The following is a 17,740-nucleotide window of genomic DNA, read 5'->3' on the forward strand; positions in this document are numbered from 1 at the left end:
AAGAGGTTCTCAATCGGTGCAAGAGGCCGCCTCACACACTGCCTTGGTCGACTCGCGCCCCTCGCCTAGGGTCCGCTGTTAGGCACTGTGGGCACCAGGCCGACGCAGGGGAACCTCGTTGACCTAGTGGTCCGTACGAATGTAAACCACCTGTCCCGGTATTTGCTCTGTTTGAGAAATGGGCCCTCAGGCCCAGACCGACACGAAGCCAAGTGTTCGGTACTGGAGGTGCCTGGCCGGCAGAGTCCCTCATCAGCTCAGGGAGTCTCCAATCGGCGCTTAGGGCCCCCTGAATGGTATTCGACGCCTTGGCACCTTATGTGACCCCCAACCGGCCTTCGGGACCCACGGGTGCCCAAACTGTCAGGTCGGGGGTGAGGCCAGCAAGTATGTTGATGTCTTGTACCTTTAGTTCCCGGATATATGAATTACGCTTTGCAAGCGAAAGGTTCGTGCTTTTCTGTTCACGGCATTTTGTACAAATGCGTCCAGTTCTGCAAGCATCCTTCGAACATCTGCGCGCCCTTTCGTTTGGTGGCGCTACGTTATCTTCTAAAACAACCAAGTACAAAACAGGTCAATCAAGCTTATTTTAGTATCCCACTGCAGTATTTCCTGCGCTCGATCTCCGTTATTTCGATTAACTTGTAAAATCCTTGAAGTGGTCCCGGGATTTGAAGAAAATACAAAAATTTGTGATAAAAAGCATACTTTTGTCGTTCTTATCATCCTGAGTTTAAAAAAGGCTTTTGTGTGGGCTATTCGTAGGAGCTAAAGCGATCTACACCATCACTATCCTCACTATAAAGCATTTCGCGCGCAATTTGTACCCGCCTTACTGCATTCCGTTGTTCTGGTTGTAGTGGCGCGGTTAGATCGTTCATTGTTCCTGCCTGCGAAGGATCGTTCCCGCGCATTTTGTTCCTGTGTGTGTGGGGCCTTCGGTTGAAGTGGTTGGCGATCTGAAGGGGCCCACTCACTTGTAAATCCCGAGACACTTTTCTACCGCATTATCTGGTTCGAGAGTTGCGCCGAGTTCAAGTACTCCTCGTAGGTATTTCGCGGTAAGTGGGTACTTGACCGTTTGCACTAGCAGCACGTGAGACGGCAACAGACGTTCAGGTATGTTGAATGCAAGTGTAAAGAGTGTGTGATATTTGCATGGCTCTTCTGTTTCAGTGATTACGGGTGGAAAATGATACTGCGCGTCACGTTATTTATGCAATGTACTTATGATGGTATCATTAATGTTCGCGTCTAAACCACCCTATATGTATAATTTACCCTATATATTTTTGTTCCAATGATTGGTATCATAGAATATTGGTATCTTGGTAGGTGAAAATAAATATGCTTACAGAATGTAAGTGCCTATCTTTCTCCTTCAAATAATTCACCCTATAAGTGCCTTGGTTTCTGGGGATGATGTATAAATATGTCATTAATCAGGATTGTTGCCTATGGGAGTTTAATATGCATTCTTTTAGGCTGATTTTCCTTCCCTAATGAGCAGGTGCTGCCAGATTTGTGCTTAATGACTTAATGGTTTTATGTCAAGTCCATTTTTTATCTAGTTATTTGTGTGCTATGTGATGAAACACTGAGAGGAATTGCACAGTTTGCTGGCAAAGACACAGCTAGAAAAGGTACTGGTGGGCAGCACATTTAACCTGCACACAACACTCACATCTACACTGATCTGGTTGGACCTTTCATATCACCAGGCATCAGCCTACTCAGTGCTTCACACTGCAGTCAGACTTATGCAGTAGCAGGCTTTGCTAAGTGAGAGCTCATGTTAAGTCCCTTTTGTCCCAAAGGCTGTACTCCCAAAACTTTCTTGTCCACTGAACTGATTGGGGTTGCAGAGGTGACAAATTACTGTGATGTGATTGTACTGATGGCATAGGGCCATTCTGATAAGCATTGTTTGTGCATTTTATTTTGCGGATGTTTTAGCTGCCAAGCAACCCATTGTGTTTACCTGTGTGATGTGTATTGCCTTTTATATATTTGTATTATATTTTTTCAGGCAGTTGACCGGGGAAGGATCACTTATGAAGGATATCATGTATTCCAAGATGTATGTCATCAAGAGAGGTAAGATCTCATCAGCATTACATCTGCAACCCTTATGTAAATATTCATGTTTACAGTATGTCCACCACAAACTCAGAGCTTGCTGTCATATAATTGTTTAATTAAAGACATCTAGATTGTGAGTGGATGCTTCAATGTATTGCCACTTTTCAACGTGAAATTACCACAATAGCGATGCACCCTTAAACCTAAATCATCCCCTGTTTTTCAGATGGGAGGAGGGAGAATGTCATGTTTGACAAGATAACCAATCGCATCAACAAGCTCTGCTACAATTTGAACATGAATTATGTTGACCCTGTAAGTGAATGCTAAGATTTATGGTCAGAGTACATGTACTTCTTATTATCACTGGATTTTTTTCAAGAATGAATCTGCCAGTTACTTTCAATTGCATGTCATGTGACCTTGTCCTGCAGGCTTTAATATGGCAACATCACAAGAAACCAGTGATATGTTGATATACTCCTTGGTGTTGTCAATGTTTGGCATGTGCTTAATCTAAGGAAATGTGCACCTATTAATTTTCTGTCAACTTGACACCCAGGATTTTAGATTCATTGACTTGCACACCAGTAATTCACAAGTGATGCATAGTGAATGAAATGGCTCTATCTACTTGAGCATAAATGCTTTAAAATCAACAAAGATGTATGATCTGACCAGTCATGTAAGTCGGGCATCACTGATTACATCTTCCCCTTCACTTCTGTATCTGTGTTTATTTCACATACATCTGTCCTAGCACAGTGCTTTCAGGACATCATGCCATATAGAAGTACAATGAATGACAACTTGAAGCAAACAAGTTTAGAGCCTATGTTATGTAAACAATCCTCAAACAGTTGTCACTACCGACCATCAAAGTTCATCTCTTGGGTGCATTTGTGCATGTACTTGATAGTTTGCCCCCCCCCCCCTAAATGGACAGACAATATGTTATAAGTGAAAACACAAGCACGGATAAAAACTGGTGTTCAGGTGTTTTGTGAATTGCATTAGAATCTTTTCAAGGAAATGATAATGTGCTAGTGTTTCAATATTTGGGCACTTGGGTTGCAAGGATGTCTATTTGTTCATGCTGTTATGCCCAAGTTGGGTTTTGCTGCCTGTTGCACCTTCCTGTGCCGAAAATCAGCCAATCAGGATCGAACCAGGCGGCGGCCACTCCAACACCTAAGCACCCCAGGCTTAACAAGTGGGCCGTCTGGTCAGATGTCTGGTGTCGTGGTCGGAGGGTAACGGACTGGCGCCAACGATTTGGGTGCGGATTACGCTGGAGAGCCGGGATTGTGGGAACATGGCATATTAACATCTTGCACACTGTTCTAGAATACTGATGCGGTAGCACGGCCGCACAAATGTAGCGACTTATCGGTGCGAGGTCAGTCACTTTCAACAGTTAAATGTTTCCCGAAGGCTGAAAGTAGTGACACAACAAACTGTAACACAAGTTAGTCCCCATCTGCAAAGAATCTTGCGACATCAGACTAATTGCACATGTATGCTTTCCCGCAGCCTGCAATCACGCTGAAGGTGATAAGTGGGCTGTACCCGGGAGTGACGACTGTAGAACTGGACAACCTGGCCGCGGAGACGGCGGCCACCATGACCACGAAACACCCGGACTACGCCATTCTCGCGGCCCGCATCGCCGTCGCCAACCTCCACAAGGAGACCAAGAAGACATTCAGCGGTACGTGCGCCGTGGGGTGGCAGTGAGACGGGGAGCACGTCCGGCGGTGCGCGTGCTGCGGTACTTCAGAAGTAGGAAGCAATGGCCCACGATTAGGGCACTGGTCTGTAGCGTGCATTTAACGGTCGCCGGTGATGGATCCCAGAAATCCCCTTCCAATTTCCCCAAATGGTTGTGAACGGATGTGCTCAAATAATGTGTCCTAGAACGAGGGGAAGTCCATGGAATGTGAACAACATGCAACTACGGAAGCGGCCGTTCACTCGTCCTTATCTTGTTTGCAAAAAGGGAGACATTTACAAAGCTACGGAGAACTTTTGAAATTTATTGCACATTGTGTGTGTCCCTGGTAAATCACAATAAGTCGTGAAGTCATCTCATAGATACCGGCCGCCAAATTCCTACCTTACATAAGGCCTGATATAAGCGTTGCTGCAGAACATGAATTTAGATACGTGGAATATTTGCATTAAGGAGCTTCCACAAGGTTGATTTCCGGGCCCTCACGTCGATGTACATGCAAAGGCCTCGGAGGATTAACAAACAACGCAGATGAAGGTGGCACACCACACAATGGCATTTGTTCATCTCCTTGACAATAAGGTCAAGATTTGTCTACAAGGTAGCCCCATCCGCGACAGCTGACACCCGCACATCTTCAGGCATTAGGTTTCATTCACTAGATGTGCGAAACGTGAACGACCAGCGCCCAAGCTAAGTCCGGACGCATGACAGTTGCGGGATCTCGACGGCCGTTTCTGAAGTGTCATATGCACATCCCTTTTTCAGAGGTGGTTGAGGACCTGTACAACATGACCAGTGAACACTCCGGCTTGAAGACGCCCATGATCTCTGACGAGCACTACAACATCATCATGGAGAACGCTGACATGCTGAATTCTCACATCATCTATGATCGGGACTACACGTACAACTATTTCGGATTCAAGGTTTGTAATCATTTTATCAAATGTTCTTGTATGTTTACCGTGACCGTTGACCTTATACCTGGCATGGCGTTCTCTGTTATCATGGCAATTGTTACCAGTCATATTGGTTAAAAAGACGTATGCCGTCGGATCTCGTCACAACTCCCGAAGAGTAGTTAAAACCGAACATTGGAAAAGATTTTTCACGATCAGATTCCTATTTCCACGAAAGGTGGTGCGTGGTCACGTGGTCGTGGTCCACGTTTTAAAGCGTGGTGACCTCGTGAGCATTATGTGCATGCACTGTCAAATTGCAACCCGATTACCCAAGGGCGAATCCAGGTGTTTCATAACATTCCGGATTCCGGAGATTCCGATTCCACCTTCTGGGGATGGTGTGTTAACACAAATTGCAATCAGCTTTTGGAGAACGTGCTGTGCGCCGCTCCTCCTGTACCGGGCCAATCTTGCCTGGAATGAGTCACAACGCTTTCGTATCAATGCTATCACATTGATATCCCGTGTAATGTGATGCATGTGAACTGCCAAAGGTGGATTCATGAGTGATTGGCGAGGGGAGTAATGGTGGTTGTGTCCACGGAAGCTAACTAAATGGTGTATCGTGGCAGTATAATCTGACCAGTAAGTATTTGGAAAATTTGCTAGGAATAAGGTGCATTTAGTACGAAATTCATTCGAGCGTAGTGATTGTTTGTGATTGGCGACGCCGGCAATCTATTTGAACAATATAAGTTAACTGTTAAGTGTATCACAAGCGCTTATAATCGAAATACAATTGAAATCATTCTATTAGAATGATTAATTCAATGTAATTAAAATTGGCTAAGATAGCAAGAGTCATGCATAGTGACCGCGCTAAGCAAGTCGAGTGCGGAGTCGCAACGAGCATTCATTCAGGCAGGAGCGCTTGTCAGGTGTCGCTGGGCAGACGTCGGGGCGCGTTCACACTGCAATTGATCTCTGTGTCTCACCGCTCACGGCTGCTTCCCAGACTTTGGAGCGCTCGTACCTGCTGAAGATCGGCGGCAAGGTGGTGGAGAGGCCACAGCACATGCTGATGCGCGTGGCCGTCGGCATCCACGGCTCCGACATCGAGTCTGCCATCGAGACGTACAACCTGCTGTCGGAGAAGTGGTTCACGCATGCGTCGCCCACGCTGTTCAACGCGGCCACAAGACGCCCCCAGCTCTCCAGGTGCCGACCCTTTCAGCCCTGCTGTTGCAGTGTGCATGCTAGGAAATGCTACCGTCATACGGCGTTTGAATTTGATGGGATGTTTATTGCGGCATTTATCATGTGTTATCGTGATCTGATGTGACATTTATCAGCGACTGCAGCTGCCTTTGAAGGCTGGACTTTGTGCTGCATTCTGCTCCATGGTTTCCAACGCCTTATGGGCGTTTGCACGTATATGCCATGACGTCAGCGTTGGTGCAGGCTTGTTCCGCTCGTCGGATCTCGCACCACGCCGGCGGCGACCGTCTAACCGCCGTTCCGCTGTCTCCGGCAGCTGCTTCCTGCTGACCATGGCCGATGATTCGATCGAGGGCATCTACGACACGCTGAAGCAGTGCGCCCTCATCTCGAAGTCAGCCGGCGGCATCGGCCTCAACGTGCACTGCATCCGCGCCCAGGGCAGCTACATCAGCGGCACCAACGGCACCAGCAACGGCCTGGTGCCAATGCTGCGCGTCTACAACAACACCGCCCGCTACGTCGACCAGGGCGGCAACAAGGTGCGACACGCGCTGGGGTGCGCCTCGCTCGGGCCTGTGTTCCGCTGTGCTAGTCATTACTTCGGGCTGCGCGGTGATGGGCAGCGATGCCTCAGCGCGGCACAGATGCGGCAGCCGCCGCGCGACCGCCGCACGTCGTCTTGCGCTGCGTCGTATTTGGACACCTACGTTACATCTTGGCAAGCCGTATCCAGTCGCGTGAAAGCGCGCTTGTGGAACGGCGCTTTGTGTTGGGTCATGTTCAGTGTGGAAGGGTCTGGGATTTTCGGCGACTTGCACCGCCAGTGACAGGCCTGGTCTGTGCCGTGCACCGCCAGAGCACAGGCCGACCCCAGACCGTCACACGTCCACCCGCAGCGTCCCGGCGCGTTCGCCATCTACCTGGAGCCGTGGCACGCAGGACATCTTCGACTTCCTGGACATGCGGAAGAACACTGGCAAGGAGGAGAACCGCGCCCGGGATCTGTTCTACGGCCTGTGGATCCCAGACCTGTTCATGAAGCGCGTCGAGTCGGACGGCGTGTGGAGCCTCATGTGCCCGCACGACTGTCCCGGCATGTCCGACTGCTGGGGCGACGAGTTCGAGAAGCTGTACACCAAGTAAGCTGGTGCTCTCCCTGTTCACAACATTAATGTAGATGTTGCCCTTTTCCAAGTGTGGCCAAGTGTGTTGCAGGGGGAATGTGGGATCGGAGCTCATGTCTGTTGTAAAACCTGGAATTGCCGGAAGGTTAGAGCGTTGGACTCCCACGTGAGAGCACGGGGCCAAATCCCGGTTGCGCCGTGGTCCCTGGACGCTGATATGACCAATGTTGGCGTCCATAAAAAGAGCGTATCAGTGTATGTCGCGTTCTCTTTTTTAAACCATGCTCTCGCCCTTGACTCGCAGGAAGTTCCAGGGAAAACATTTAGAATGGTGCAGAGGGAACTTGTGATATCCTAAACTGAAAAGATCGCTGCGGTAATTCTCAGTTGTGTTGGTCATGGTGGGACAACTGCACATATTGGGTAGTGTTTAATCTTGCATCAGGGGAGACTTTGATGTTTAAGCGGGCTTGTTTTCTTGGCGTTGGGGCTGTGATGGCCTGTAATTGCCAGTATTTTTAGGACTGTTAAAAACTATGGCGTGCGACAATCAGTAACTAATGTTTTGTACGCGTCTTCGATAGTCCTGATATTTTCAATGAACATAGTCTATAAAGCTAAGCTGCGCTCCAAAATAACCCAAGACTCATTAAATGCGTGTATTCGACAATTGGCCACGTCCCTTGGTTGGTGTCCGTCATTCAATGCTCTGAATGACAACCTTTGATTGCCGTAGTCGTACTGTGCTGCGCTGTTCCCCGTCCGCGCGGTTTTGTTTCGCCGCCCTGCTCCCATATGTATGTGGTTGTGTTATCTTGCGCTCCGTTCATGCGTGGCGCGGCTGACCTGTTGCGGCCGCCCGCCAGGTACGAGGCCGAGGGGCGCTTCCGGAAGCAGGTGCGCGCGCAGGATCTGTGGGCGGCCATCATTCAGTCCCAGGTGGAGACTGGTACGCCCTACATGCTGTACAAGGACGCCTGCAACGGCAAGTCCAACCAGCAGAACCTGGGCACCATCAAGTGCAGCAACCTCTGCACCGAGATCGTCGAGTACTCTGCACCCGACGAGGTCAGGACGGGTCCTGGCGCGGTGTCAGTGGCAGAATTTGACGCCCAGCCGTCCGAGGGCGGAATTCAGCCGATGCTCTGCTCGGATGTGTAAAGACGAAGCGAAACTGCTTCTCTGCTATGGTTGATTGTGTGACATATGGCGTTTCGAATGCTTGGTTATACGGGACAAATAGATGAGCCGTTGCGCCCAAATGCCCTAAACATCATCACTATCTGCGCTCAAATGCTCTAGACATCATCTGCGCGCAAACGCTCTAGACACCATCGTCCATTGGTTGTGCAGCTCCCATGGTCTGCGGCGCCGCACCCAGGTCGGGTCGCTAGTTCGGGTTTAGTCTCACATAGTTGACTTCTGCGCTGATCGGCCACCTCATCGCGGTCTCATTCCGCGCGCCGCAGGTGGCGGTCTGCAACCTGGCATCCATCGCTCTGAACCGCTTCGTCACCGACGACAAGACGTACAACTTCGAGAAGCTGAAGGAGGTGGCCAAGGTGGTGACGCGCAACCTCAACAAGATCATCGACATCAACTTCTACCCGGTGCCGGAGGTGAGGGCGCGTGCCGCAGTCGTCGACAGCACCCTGCGGCGGCGCCGGTCGTCTGGCGCTGGAACGGTGCCGGGGCCGTGTGACAGTTGTCGCGGCGCCTATGTCCGCCCGAAGGAAGTCGCCTGCTCCTTCGGCGCTGATTCCGAGTATATGGCGTTGGTTTCTCGGTTATGTCCCTGTTCTCCAGTGTCAGTTTCCACGAGTTGAACAGCCGTGGCAGTTCGCTGCCGTCTAACTGATCGCGTGCTCACCTGTCGGCTCCTGATGCAGCTCAGGCCGCGCGGCGCCATCTGACCAGCGTGCAAGGGCCGGCCGCCCTGTCCGTCTCGTTTGGGCCCCTTGTACCGCCCGTTTGCCGCGTCCATATCAGCGCATGTATCGCCCGTCTGCCCGTGTCCTCGTCAGTCGCGTGTACCACCCGTTTGTCCATGTCCACATCAGCCGCGTGTACCGCCAGTTTGCCGTGTCCACATCAGCCGCGTGTGCCGGCCGTTTGCCCATGTCCACATCAGCCGCGTGTACCGTCAGTTTGCCGTGTCCACATCAGCCGCGTTGCTGCCCTCCGCCACGTGTTTCGGCCAGCAGCCGGTCACAGCTTGCCCTCTCGGTCCGCCAGGCTCGGCGCTCCAACATGCGTCACCGGCCGATCGGCATCGGCGTCCAGGGCCTGGCCGACGCCTTCATCCTCATGCGGTACCCGTTCGACTCGGAGAAGGCCGAGATGCTCAACCGGCAGATCTTCGAGACCATCTACTACGGCGCGCTGGAGGCGTCGTGTGAGCTGGCCGAGCGGCTGGGCCCCTACGAGACGTACCCGGGCTCGCCGGTCAGCAGAGGGGTGAGTGCGGCCCGCCCGGCACCGCCGGCCGCCGTGGACGGCGACACTCCGCCTGAGCAGAGTTGAGGTGAACCGATCCTCATGCTCTTGCACTGACGCGTTGTTGCGTCTTGAACCGGACAGCGATCTGTCATTTATAGCACGTATCATTTCGTAGTAACCTAAATATATACTGATGTATACCTGGATGGAGAGAATCGTGTCGGAAGAAGAAAAATTCCGCCGAGCACTGTGCGACGACTTATCTCTGCGTATCTCGTTTTGTTTTGTTTTTAATCGACATTATACCCATGGGTTCGTGATGCAGGGCCCCATCGAGTAGTCATGTGCTCACAACACGTTGGAAATGCATCTCGTTCCTTTTTACCGGATCTGGTAGCCCAGCGTCGTATGCACAGTGTTTGTCATGTTTGAAGTGTACGGCCAAACCCATAATGAGGGCAACTGTAACTTGTATTGTGCGTGTACGTACGAGGGATTAATGTTTTACCTTCTGCAATAACATGTCAAAGATCAGGGAAGTCTTGTCGGGAACATGTTATGAGAGCGATTCGTGGTTGCGTCTATCCAACCGCAGCGTCATTGTTGGTAACGAAAGCACGACGTCCGCGCCCGCTGCGGCGACATCGCCGGCGGGAATCCATGCTGACCTGTCCAGTGGACCGGCAGATCCTGCAGTACGACATGTGGAAGGTGACACCGACGTCGCTCTGGGACTGGTCGTCGCTGAAGGCGCGCATCGCGCAGCACGGCGTGCGCAACTCGCTGCTGCTGGCGCCGATGCCGACCGCCTCCACCGCCCAAATCCTGGGCAACAACGAGTCGATCGAGGCGTACACCAGCAACATCTACAGCAGGCGCGTCCTCTCCGGCGAGTTCCAGGTGCGTGACCGCGGCCGCGCCGCTCCATGCTGGCAAGTTTGCCGTCGGGATCTGGTGGGATTTGGATTGTTCAGGTTTGGTGGAGATGGGGTTCTCAGGATTCTGCTGTTAAAAGCTCGCCGAAATTTACCGAGATAATGCACGCTTCCCCCGCCCTCGCTCCCTTCTTCCCTCCGCCGCCAGCAGAGCTCATGTGTGCGCTGCTTCACCTCACCTTACCCCACCTCACCTCTCCCTCACCTCACCTCGCCTTATCCCGTCCCATCTCACCACTTCACCCTATCTCACCTCACCTCCCCCACCTCTCCCCCTCACCTCACCCACCGCACCTCGCCTCATCCACCTCACCTCGCCTCACCCACCTTACCTCGTCTACCTCACCTCACCTCAACTCACCACCCCACCTCACCTCACCTCACCTCACCTCACCCCTTCACCTCGCATCGCCGAGTATGTGCGGCCTCTTCACTGGGCCGTCCTGCTCCAGATCGTGAACCATCACCTGATGCGTGACCTGACAGAGATGAACCTCTGGGACGAGGACATGAAGAACCAGATGATCGCGGCCGGCGGGTCCGTGCAGGTCAGTGATCCGACGCTTGGTGACCCAGAGCGGGACCCACGTATAGGACAAGCTGAAGACAAACTGAGAAAGGCTGGCAACAAATGATCCAGTGACTGAGGAAGGTGCATGCGGTGGAATGACGTCAAGGTGGGCGAAAAAGAGTAATTTGCTCAATGGTTCTCAAGATTAAAGATAATAATGGTCAGTGATTTAGAAGAATTCATCGTCGCCTGCAACAGCGCTTCGACTACCAACACTCGCCGTTGCGGACAAGGGACAGCAGGTAGCATGTACCAATGTTGCAATGTATTATAATTGTTTACCTACAGCAACGTAATTAATTGTATAACTACTGAAACGTTATGTAATCTTATACGTACTGCAACGTAATATAATTATGCACTTGTTGCAACGAATTATTATTGTATGCCTGAGCTTGTGGATTGCCTTGATACTTTTTCGCTATCTGCGGTTCCGACCGTTCGGAAGTCCGCTCTGTCGCGCTCCCTGCCGCGCGACGGACCATCTCAGCCAGACCTCCCCGGCAGGCGATCGAGGGCATCCCGCAGGAGCTGAAAAACCTGTACAAGACGGTGTGGGAGCTGTCTCAGAAGGTGGTGATCAAGATGGCGGCCGACCGCGGCGCGTTCATCGACCAGTCGCAGAGCCTCAACGTGCACATCGCCAGCCCCAACTTCGGCAAGCTCACCTCCATGCACTTCTACGCGTGGAAGCTGGGCCTGAAGACGGGCATGTACTACCTGCGCACCAAGGCGGCCGCGTCGGCCATCCAGTTCACCGTGGACAAGACGCGACTGACGCAGACGCAGAAGGCGCCCGTCGACAGCGAGACTCCCGCAGAGAAGGTGGGCGGGCCGCAATAGGAACCCTGGAGGCGAGCTCAGTCCGCACCATCCAACTGCAGGGAGGGTGGAGCCCCAGGATAGCACACAACGGATCGGGTGGGAACGCGTATAGGTGGCATTGGAAGCACGTCCGCGGCCGAGCTCAACATCATCAAACGTTGGCGCCCTCTTGGTCGGCACGTGCGGCGACGCGGTCAAGCTGTATGTTGCACTTCGGCTTTGTGGAGGAAAAGATCGGTGCACGTGTAACGGATATCACGTCACGAGCCGTTCCCGGGCCGTATTTATCCTTATATATCCTTGCGCGAGCCGTTCCCCTCGGGTGGCATCGGGAGATCCACTTCGCGTACAGCGGAGACCGTCTTGATCGCTTCTGGCAGCATGACAGCATGACAACGAAGTATCGCATCGGGGGGGGGGGGGGGGGGGGGGGGGGCGGGCATGACTCATTTTGGAGGGCGTTCACCGCTTTTCGTATGCGCAGTCGTGGGCCATGCTCAGATCCGCTTTCGGCAAATAATTCGTTGTCTCCGCGACAGGTAGTGTGTCGACGAGCATGTGTCGGGTCTCTGTCCATTTGGGGAGGAACCACATGAATAACGAAAAGTGATCGAAAGTGGGTTTGGTTTTAGGTGCATGGATGTCAGGGACGTTTTCGTGCGTGATCAAAACATGGGGCTTTGACTGTATGTGTCTTCCTGGGGAGCTCAACTGGTCGTTAAAGCCGCCTGCCTCCTCAGACAAAGTCGCCGGAGAAGAGCGAAGAGGAGGCGTACAACCTGGCCGCCATGTCGTGCTCGCTGCAGAACCGCGACGACTGCCTGATGTGCGGTTCGTAGCTCGAGCCAGCGACCGGCTCGCCCCGCCCCGCGCGCTCCCCCGAGGCGGCAGGGCCACTCCTCCCCAGGCGCCTGGGCTCCACGCGGCGCGCGGCGCCACGGACAGCCCACCTGATGAAATGTGAAATGCCGCCAGCTGTTTGCGTGTGCAGGTTTGCTGTCGCCCTTGTGATGCTTCCGTGAGACGTTTATGTGAAGCTTTCGTGAGACCTTGATGTGAAGCTTGTCAGCGGTGTCCCCAGTGAGTGGTGCCGAGAAGGCCAAGTCAGTGAGACATGCCTGGCAATGTGCTTCCTAGTCCGCTCCCCGCGTTCTCCATTCAAGTACATGGTGTTGCTTGTTCACCCGCTGTGCGTCACTGAAATACATTGCTTCAAGCACGTGCATTGGTCTGCGAGCTCAAGTGATGATGGCGGCCTCGCTGTTCCGTTGTAAGCGGCGCCTGACCTTACGACAACGAGCTCTGAGCTAGTAGGAGATACAGGGGCATGAATCTGCGAACAGGATAAAACTGTGTGGTTGCACATCGATCCGGCCGTGGTATTTCCAGACATGCGGTACGTCGTGTGGGCGCAGCTGGTCCATATTGGCGGAAGTCTGGTGATGTAAGCCCCTGGCTAAGACCCGTCCAAAGCACCGCTTCACCTGCACAACACGCATATATTGGTCCTCAGTTTTGAAACGACACGCCCCGGCACCACGAGAGCACCCGCACGGCCAAGTGTTCGCGGACGGTAACAGTGTCCCGACTTCCCGGGACGTCTTCACTGGCGTGACCCTTCGTCACTGACGTTATCTCTGGCGCGTTCCGTCATCACTAACGTCACCTCTGGGGCGTTCCCTCGGCACTGACGTCACTTCCCTGGTGCGGTGTCTCGTCGCTGATGTCGGCTCTCCTCGCGTAGTTGGTGACGGTTCACCCGCTGGTCGCCGGCGCCGCGGGACCAGGCCTTACTGGCCCCGCGGGACCGGGCCTTACTGGCCCCGCGGGACCGGGCCTTACTGGCCCCCTCCGGAGCCGGCCGCCATCCCGCCATCCTCCGTCACCGCCGCTTCTCGTCTCTGTAAACGAGCCACGGCAGGGCCGGTCAGCAGAGGCGTGCTTTCATGGAGACACCAGATTATGAACTGGCCACACGCACGCAACATATCGCTACCTTTTGTGCGGTGGAGAACGGCCTAAATGTTCTCGTTGTGACGCGCTACTTAGGGTTCGCCGTGTTGTTCACTCTTGCCCACGTTTCAACGAAGAGCGGGCACTTTACTTCGGACGAAATGCGTCAGGTCTTACCTTTTCAGACCTTATTGGTGACGGTTCTCGCTTGTTTGGCACCGGACAGCTGTTTTCATCTTTGGGAACCGTGAGGTTTACAGCCATTTATACGTCTCGGTGGCTACTTAGCTGTTATGGGCACAAAATGACCCCAGAAGTCGGCGCGCCCTAAAACCCGATTCATCATGGAGACACCGGAGCGCAACGTCTGCAGCAACAGATCTGACCAAAGCGGTATGGATGCCCTGTGCTGAGCGATGCAAACAGATCGGAACCAGGCTGGCGGACGCCGCCACTGGCCGGTTGCAATATCGTCCTCGCTTCCGCAACGAGAGTCGCATAAGCCCTCGGCAGTAACAGGGAGTAGCCGGCAGCAGCGAGCCAGCTGGTCTGCCAGTGCCGCAGAAGTTCCTCTGTGGGCGGCGCCCGCCACCGTCCGCGCACCGCCAGTCGGCCGGTTACGTCACCCCGACCACTGGCACGGCTGGCAGGACTAATCCGCTTACTCGCTGTCGCCCTCCGACGACAGGTGCATAAACACCTCCATCAGCTTGGGTTGCACGAGGTCGCACGCCTTCTGCGCCCTCTCCTCCGGGCAGAAGCTCAGAATCCGTCGCAGAGACGTCTGAAACACACAGCCATGGGCATACTGATGTGGTGCCCAGCTCGTGGGGAGACACCCACTCCCCTGTGGCCAGCAGGTGGCACTGCTGTATTTCCTGCACAAGGAAGTGCTCTGGGCGGACTACTGGACACGTTATCCTCCCGCTACTAATCCTTTTTCCTCGGATCGATCAATCACGCTCTTTCGCATGAGCGAGTTTCAGATTCCTGCACCGCAATTTCCAGGTAATACGCACCCGCTACGAGAGCATCAAACCCCAACACACCAGAGACGCCGCGAAAACACTCCGACTTACCTGAAAGAAGCATAAAGCACCCAACTTACCAGAAACGCCGATAAAACATCCCGACACGCCAGATGGTCATCGGCAAATGCCAAGATACCAAGCGGCCATAATCACGCCCGACATCCCAGACGACCATCAGCACGCCCGTCACACCAGACAGACATCATCACGCCTGTCTATCATTACGCCCCGACAAACCAGACGACTATCACCACGCCCTGGCGTACCAGACACGCCACGAGCACGCCGTCGTCTCTGCCGCGTAGCTCCGGCTCACGGCAGAGCCGCTCCAGCCGGGTAGTTGCGCCAGCTGACACCAGGTGGCAGGCCGTGCGCCGGTCGACGCACAGCCGTGTGAGCGCCACAGCCGTCTTCTGCTGGAGTCGGCGGTAGGCGGCCTGCGTGCTGTCCGGCCACCGCTGGTCGGCCGTCACCTGCAGGTATTGCACCAGAGCCGGCACGGCCAGCCGCCGCAGTCTGCTGTCGCCGCCGCTCGCTGCGTTGGCCAGCACGGTGGCCACCTGACGCAGGAGGAGGCCCCTGAGTGGGCGGCGCGCGGACAGGGAGCGGCACAGCGGGGGAGCACGAGCGGACAAGGAGACGCAGGCGCAGCCCGCGGGCAGGCAACGGCACCGCGGGGGAGCACGAGCGAATGAGGAGACACAGGCGTGGCGTGCGGACAGGGAGCGGCACAGCGGGGGCGCACGAGCGGACAAGGAGACGCAGGCGCAGCCCGCGGGCAGGCAACGGTACTGCGGGGGAGCACGAGCCAGTGGGGAGACGCAGGCGTGGTGTACGGACAGGGAGCGGCACAGCGGGGCGCACGAGCGGACAAGGAGACGCAGGCGCAGCCCGCGGGCAGGCAACGGTACTGCGGGGGAGCACGAGCCAGTGGGGAGACGCAGGCGTGGTGTACGGACAGGGAGCGGCACAGCGGGGGCGCACGAGCGGACAAGGAGACGCAGGCGCAGCCCGCGGTCAGGCAACGGCACCGAGAGGGAGCACGAGCGAATGAGGGGACGCAGGCGTGACGTGCGGACAGGTAGCGACACAGCGGGGGGCACGAGTAGACGAGGAGACGCAGGCGCGGTCAGCGGACAGGTAGTGATACAGCAGGGAAACACGAGCAGACGAGGGGACGCAGGCGCGGCTGCTGAACCGCACGGCTGCGCACCAGCAGGCTCCAGTAGCTCATTGGCCCGGGAGGTTACAAATCCAACAGAAGACGGCCCCTGCCGCCACTCAATCTCTCATGGCACGGCACCTTCATGGCACGTTCCCATCCAAAACATTGGCATGACACCTTCCCATCTACCACCTCCTCCGTAAAACATGGATTCTTGTGACTGCAGACCAGTGGCTGCTGAACGTGTCGGTGAGAATGTCTCACGGTCCGCACGTCACGCCGTAGCCCGGCTGCTCGACTGGCCCCTGCCCGGCGCTGCACCTGATCCAGGATGAAGACGTTGTTGGGGAATCGTTCGGCAGCCGCGACGAGCTTCTCCGGCGAGCTGCGAGACGTCAGCTGCGGCAGGACTTGGCGCTCGATGAAGGTCAGGTTGGCCAGGCCGGCGGCCGACAGCAGCAGCACCTCCTCACCGGCTGCCTCCTCGGCCATGTCTGCCGCAGGCGCTCGGTCAGTATCGGCTGTCTCGTCGGCCATGTTTGTCGCAGGTGCGCGGTCGGGCTTGCGAAGGAAGAGGCCTATCAATGATTTTACGAGCTTACATCAGCTTACAACATACGCATATTCGTCAGCACGCTTAAAACTGCTATTTGCCTGTTAAAACATGTGCGTTGGTGTCTGGCTTTTGTGTACATTTCAATATAAAAAGGCTGCTTTACGGCCACTCTGAACCAGCGCCATGTGTCTGCAGCTGGACCGCACTAGCCTGTCCAGAAGAATCTATTGTGCCAGTGAATGACTGCAGCTCATACTTCACCTGTGAGCGCTTGTACGACGCCCGGCAGGTGGCACGTGAGTCCGTGGACCTTGTGATTAGCGGTCAGCCAGGGTGCTGTCATCTGCGCCAATACCGCAGCAGCCTCGTGCCGCACCCCCACCGGCAGCGATGGGTCACAGAGCAGCTGGCAGACAAGGTCAACCCCGCCCTCCTGCAGCGGAACGCAGAGGTGACAGAGCAGGCAACAGACGTGGTCAATGAGACAACAAATGCATATGATGGACAAGGGAAATCAACCCAGCTCTCATGAGGCAGTTAATGACCGAGATCTACCTCGCCCTTCTGCAGCGGGCACACAACACGGGGTAAGTAGGCCCCGTCCTTTGGCGGACAAAACATAGGTCATATCCCAGCTAGAAGAAGGTCAACCGCACTCCCCCGCGGTGAAACACGAAGCTCAAGCCAGTAAACATCTCAGTCTCGGTGTCGGCACGGGCCCAGGAGTTCTGCACGCCCTCCGTTCAACATGTCCCCAGCACGCACCTCCTCCATGGCACGGACGCACGGCACGGCGCAGCAGACGGCCGAGAGGGCGCGCAGCACGTGCAGCCGCAGCGGCGCGAAGTGCGCGTCCGTGGCGAGCTGCAGCAGCTGGCGCACGCCGCCCAGCCGGCAGAAGAGGCCGCTCAGGTGGCAGCCCTGCGCGCCAACCGACGTCACGGCCGCCAGTGCGGCGCGCGCGCAGCTCAGCACGTGCGGCGGCCGCAGCGCCTCGGTGAGCAGGCGTAGCTGCTGGGTCAGCATGCGGTCCACGCGCTGCGTGATGGCGCCGCCGAGCGCCGTGACGGCGGCCACCAGCTGCGGCGGCCCGGCGGCGGCCAGCAGCTCGGCGCCGGCCGCTGCCACGGCGCTGGCCGCCGGCTCCGGGTCGGCCGCCAGCAGCGGGCGCAGCTGGCGGCAGCGGGCGGCGGCCAGC

General features: G+C 55.2%; 2 protein-coding genes across 2 annotated transcripts; one reads left to right on the forward strand and one right to left on the reverse strand.

Moving 5' to 3' along the window:
- Window positions 1–853: 853 nt before the first annotated feature.
- Window positions 854–13,024, forward strand: LOC119091837 (ribonucleoside-diphosphate reductase large subunit-like). The gene is given in 16 exon segments (XM_037214733.1): window positions 854–1,064; window positions 2,033–2,100; window positions 2,312–2,400; window positions 3,619–3,796; window positions 4,586–4,746; window positions 5,738–5,940; window positions 6,257–6,482; window positions 6,840–6,878; window positions 6,880–7,082; window positions 7,934–8,135; window positions 8,537–8,686; window positions 9,303–9,524; window positions 10,194–10,406; window positions 10,894–10,989; window positions 11,520–11,837; window positions 12,578–13,024. Coding segments are annotated over 15 exon segments (2,442 nt in total). The 5' UTR covers window positions 854–1,064; window positions 2,033–2,057; the 3' UTR covers window positions 12,677–13,024.
- A 305-nt stretch (window positions 13,025–13,329) lies between these two features.
- LOC119092047 (protein inscuteable homolog) lies at window positions 13,330–17,338 on the reverse strand. Its single transcript, XM_037215008.1, has 6 exons — window positions 17,308–17,338; window positions 16,804–16,975; window positions 16,308–16,480; window positions 15,088–15,381; window positions 14,456–14,574; window positions 13,330–13,738 (listed from the first exon to the last, which is right to left on the reverse strand). The coding sequence occupies exons 1-6, from the start codon at window positions 17,314–17,316 to the stop codon at window positions 13,720–13,722; spliced, it is 786 nt and encodes a 261-aa protein (XP_037070903.1). The 5' UTR covers window positions 17,317–17,338; the 3' UTR covers window positions 13,330–13,719.
- Window positions 17,339–17,740: the final 402 nt, after the last annotated feature.

The sequence above is a fragment of the Pollicipes pollicipes genome, unplaced genomic scaffold (genome assembly GCF_011947565.3).
Source record: "Pollicipes pollicipes isolate AB1234 unplaced genomic scaffold, Ppol_2.1 Scaffold_3447;HRSCAF=4054_pilon_pilon_pilon, whole genome shotgun sequence".
NCBI lineage: Eukaryota > Metazoa > Arthropoda > Thecostraca > Pollicipedomorpha > Pollicipedidae > Pollicipes > Pollicipes pollicipes.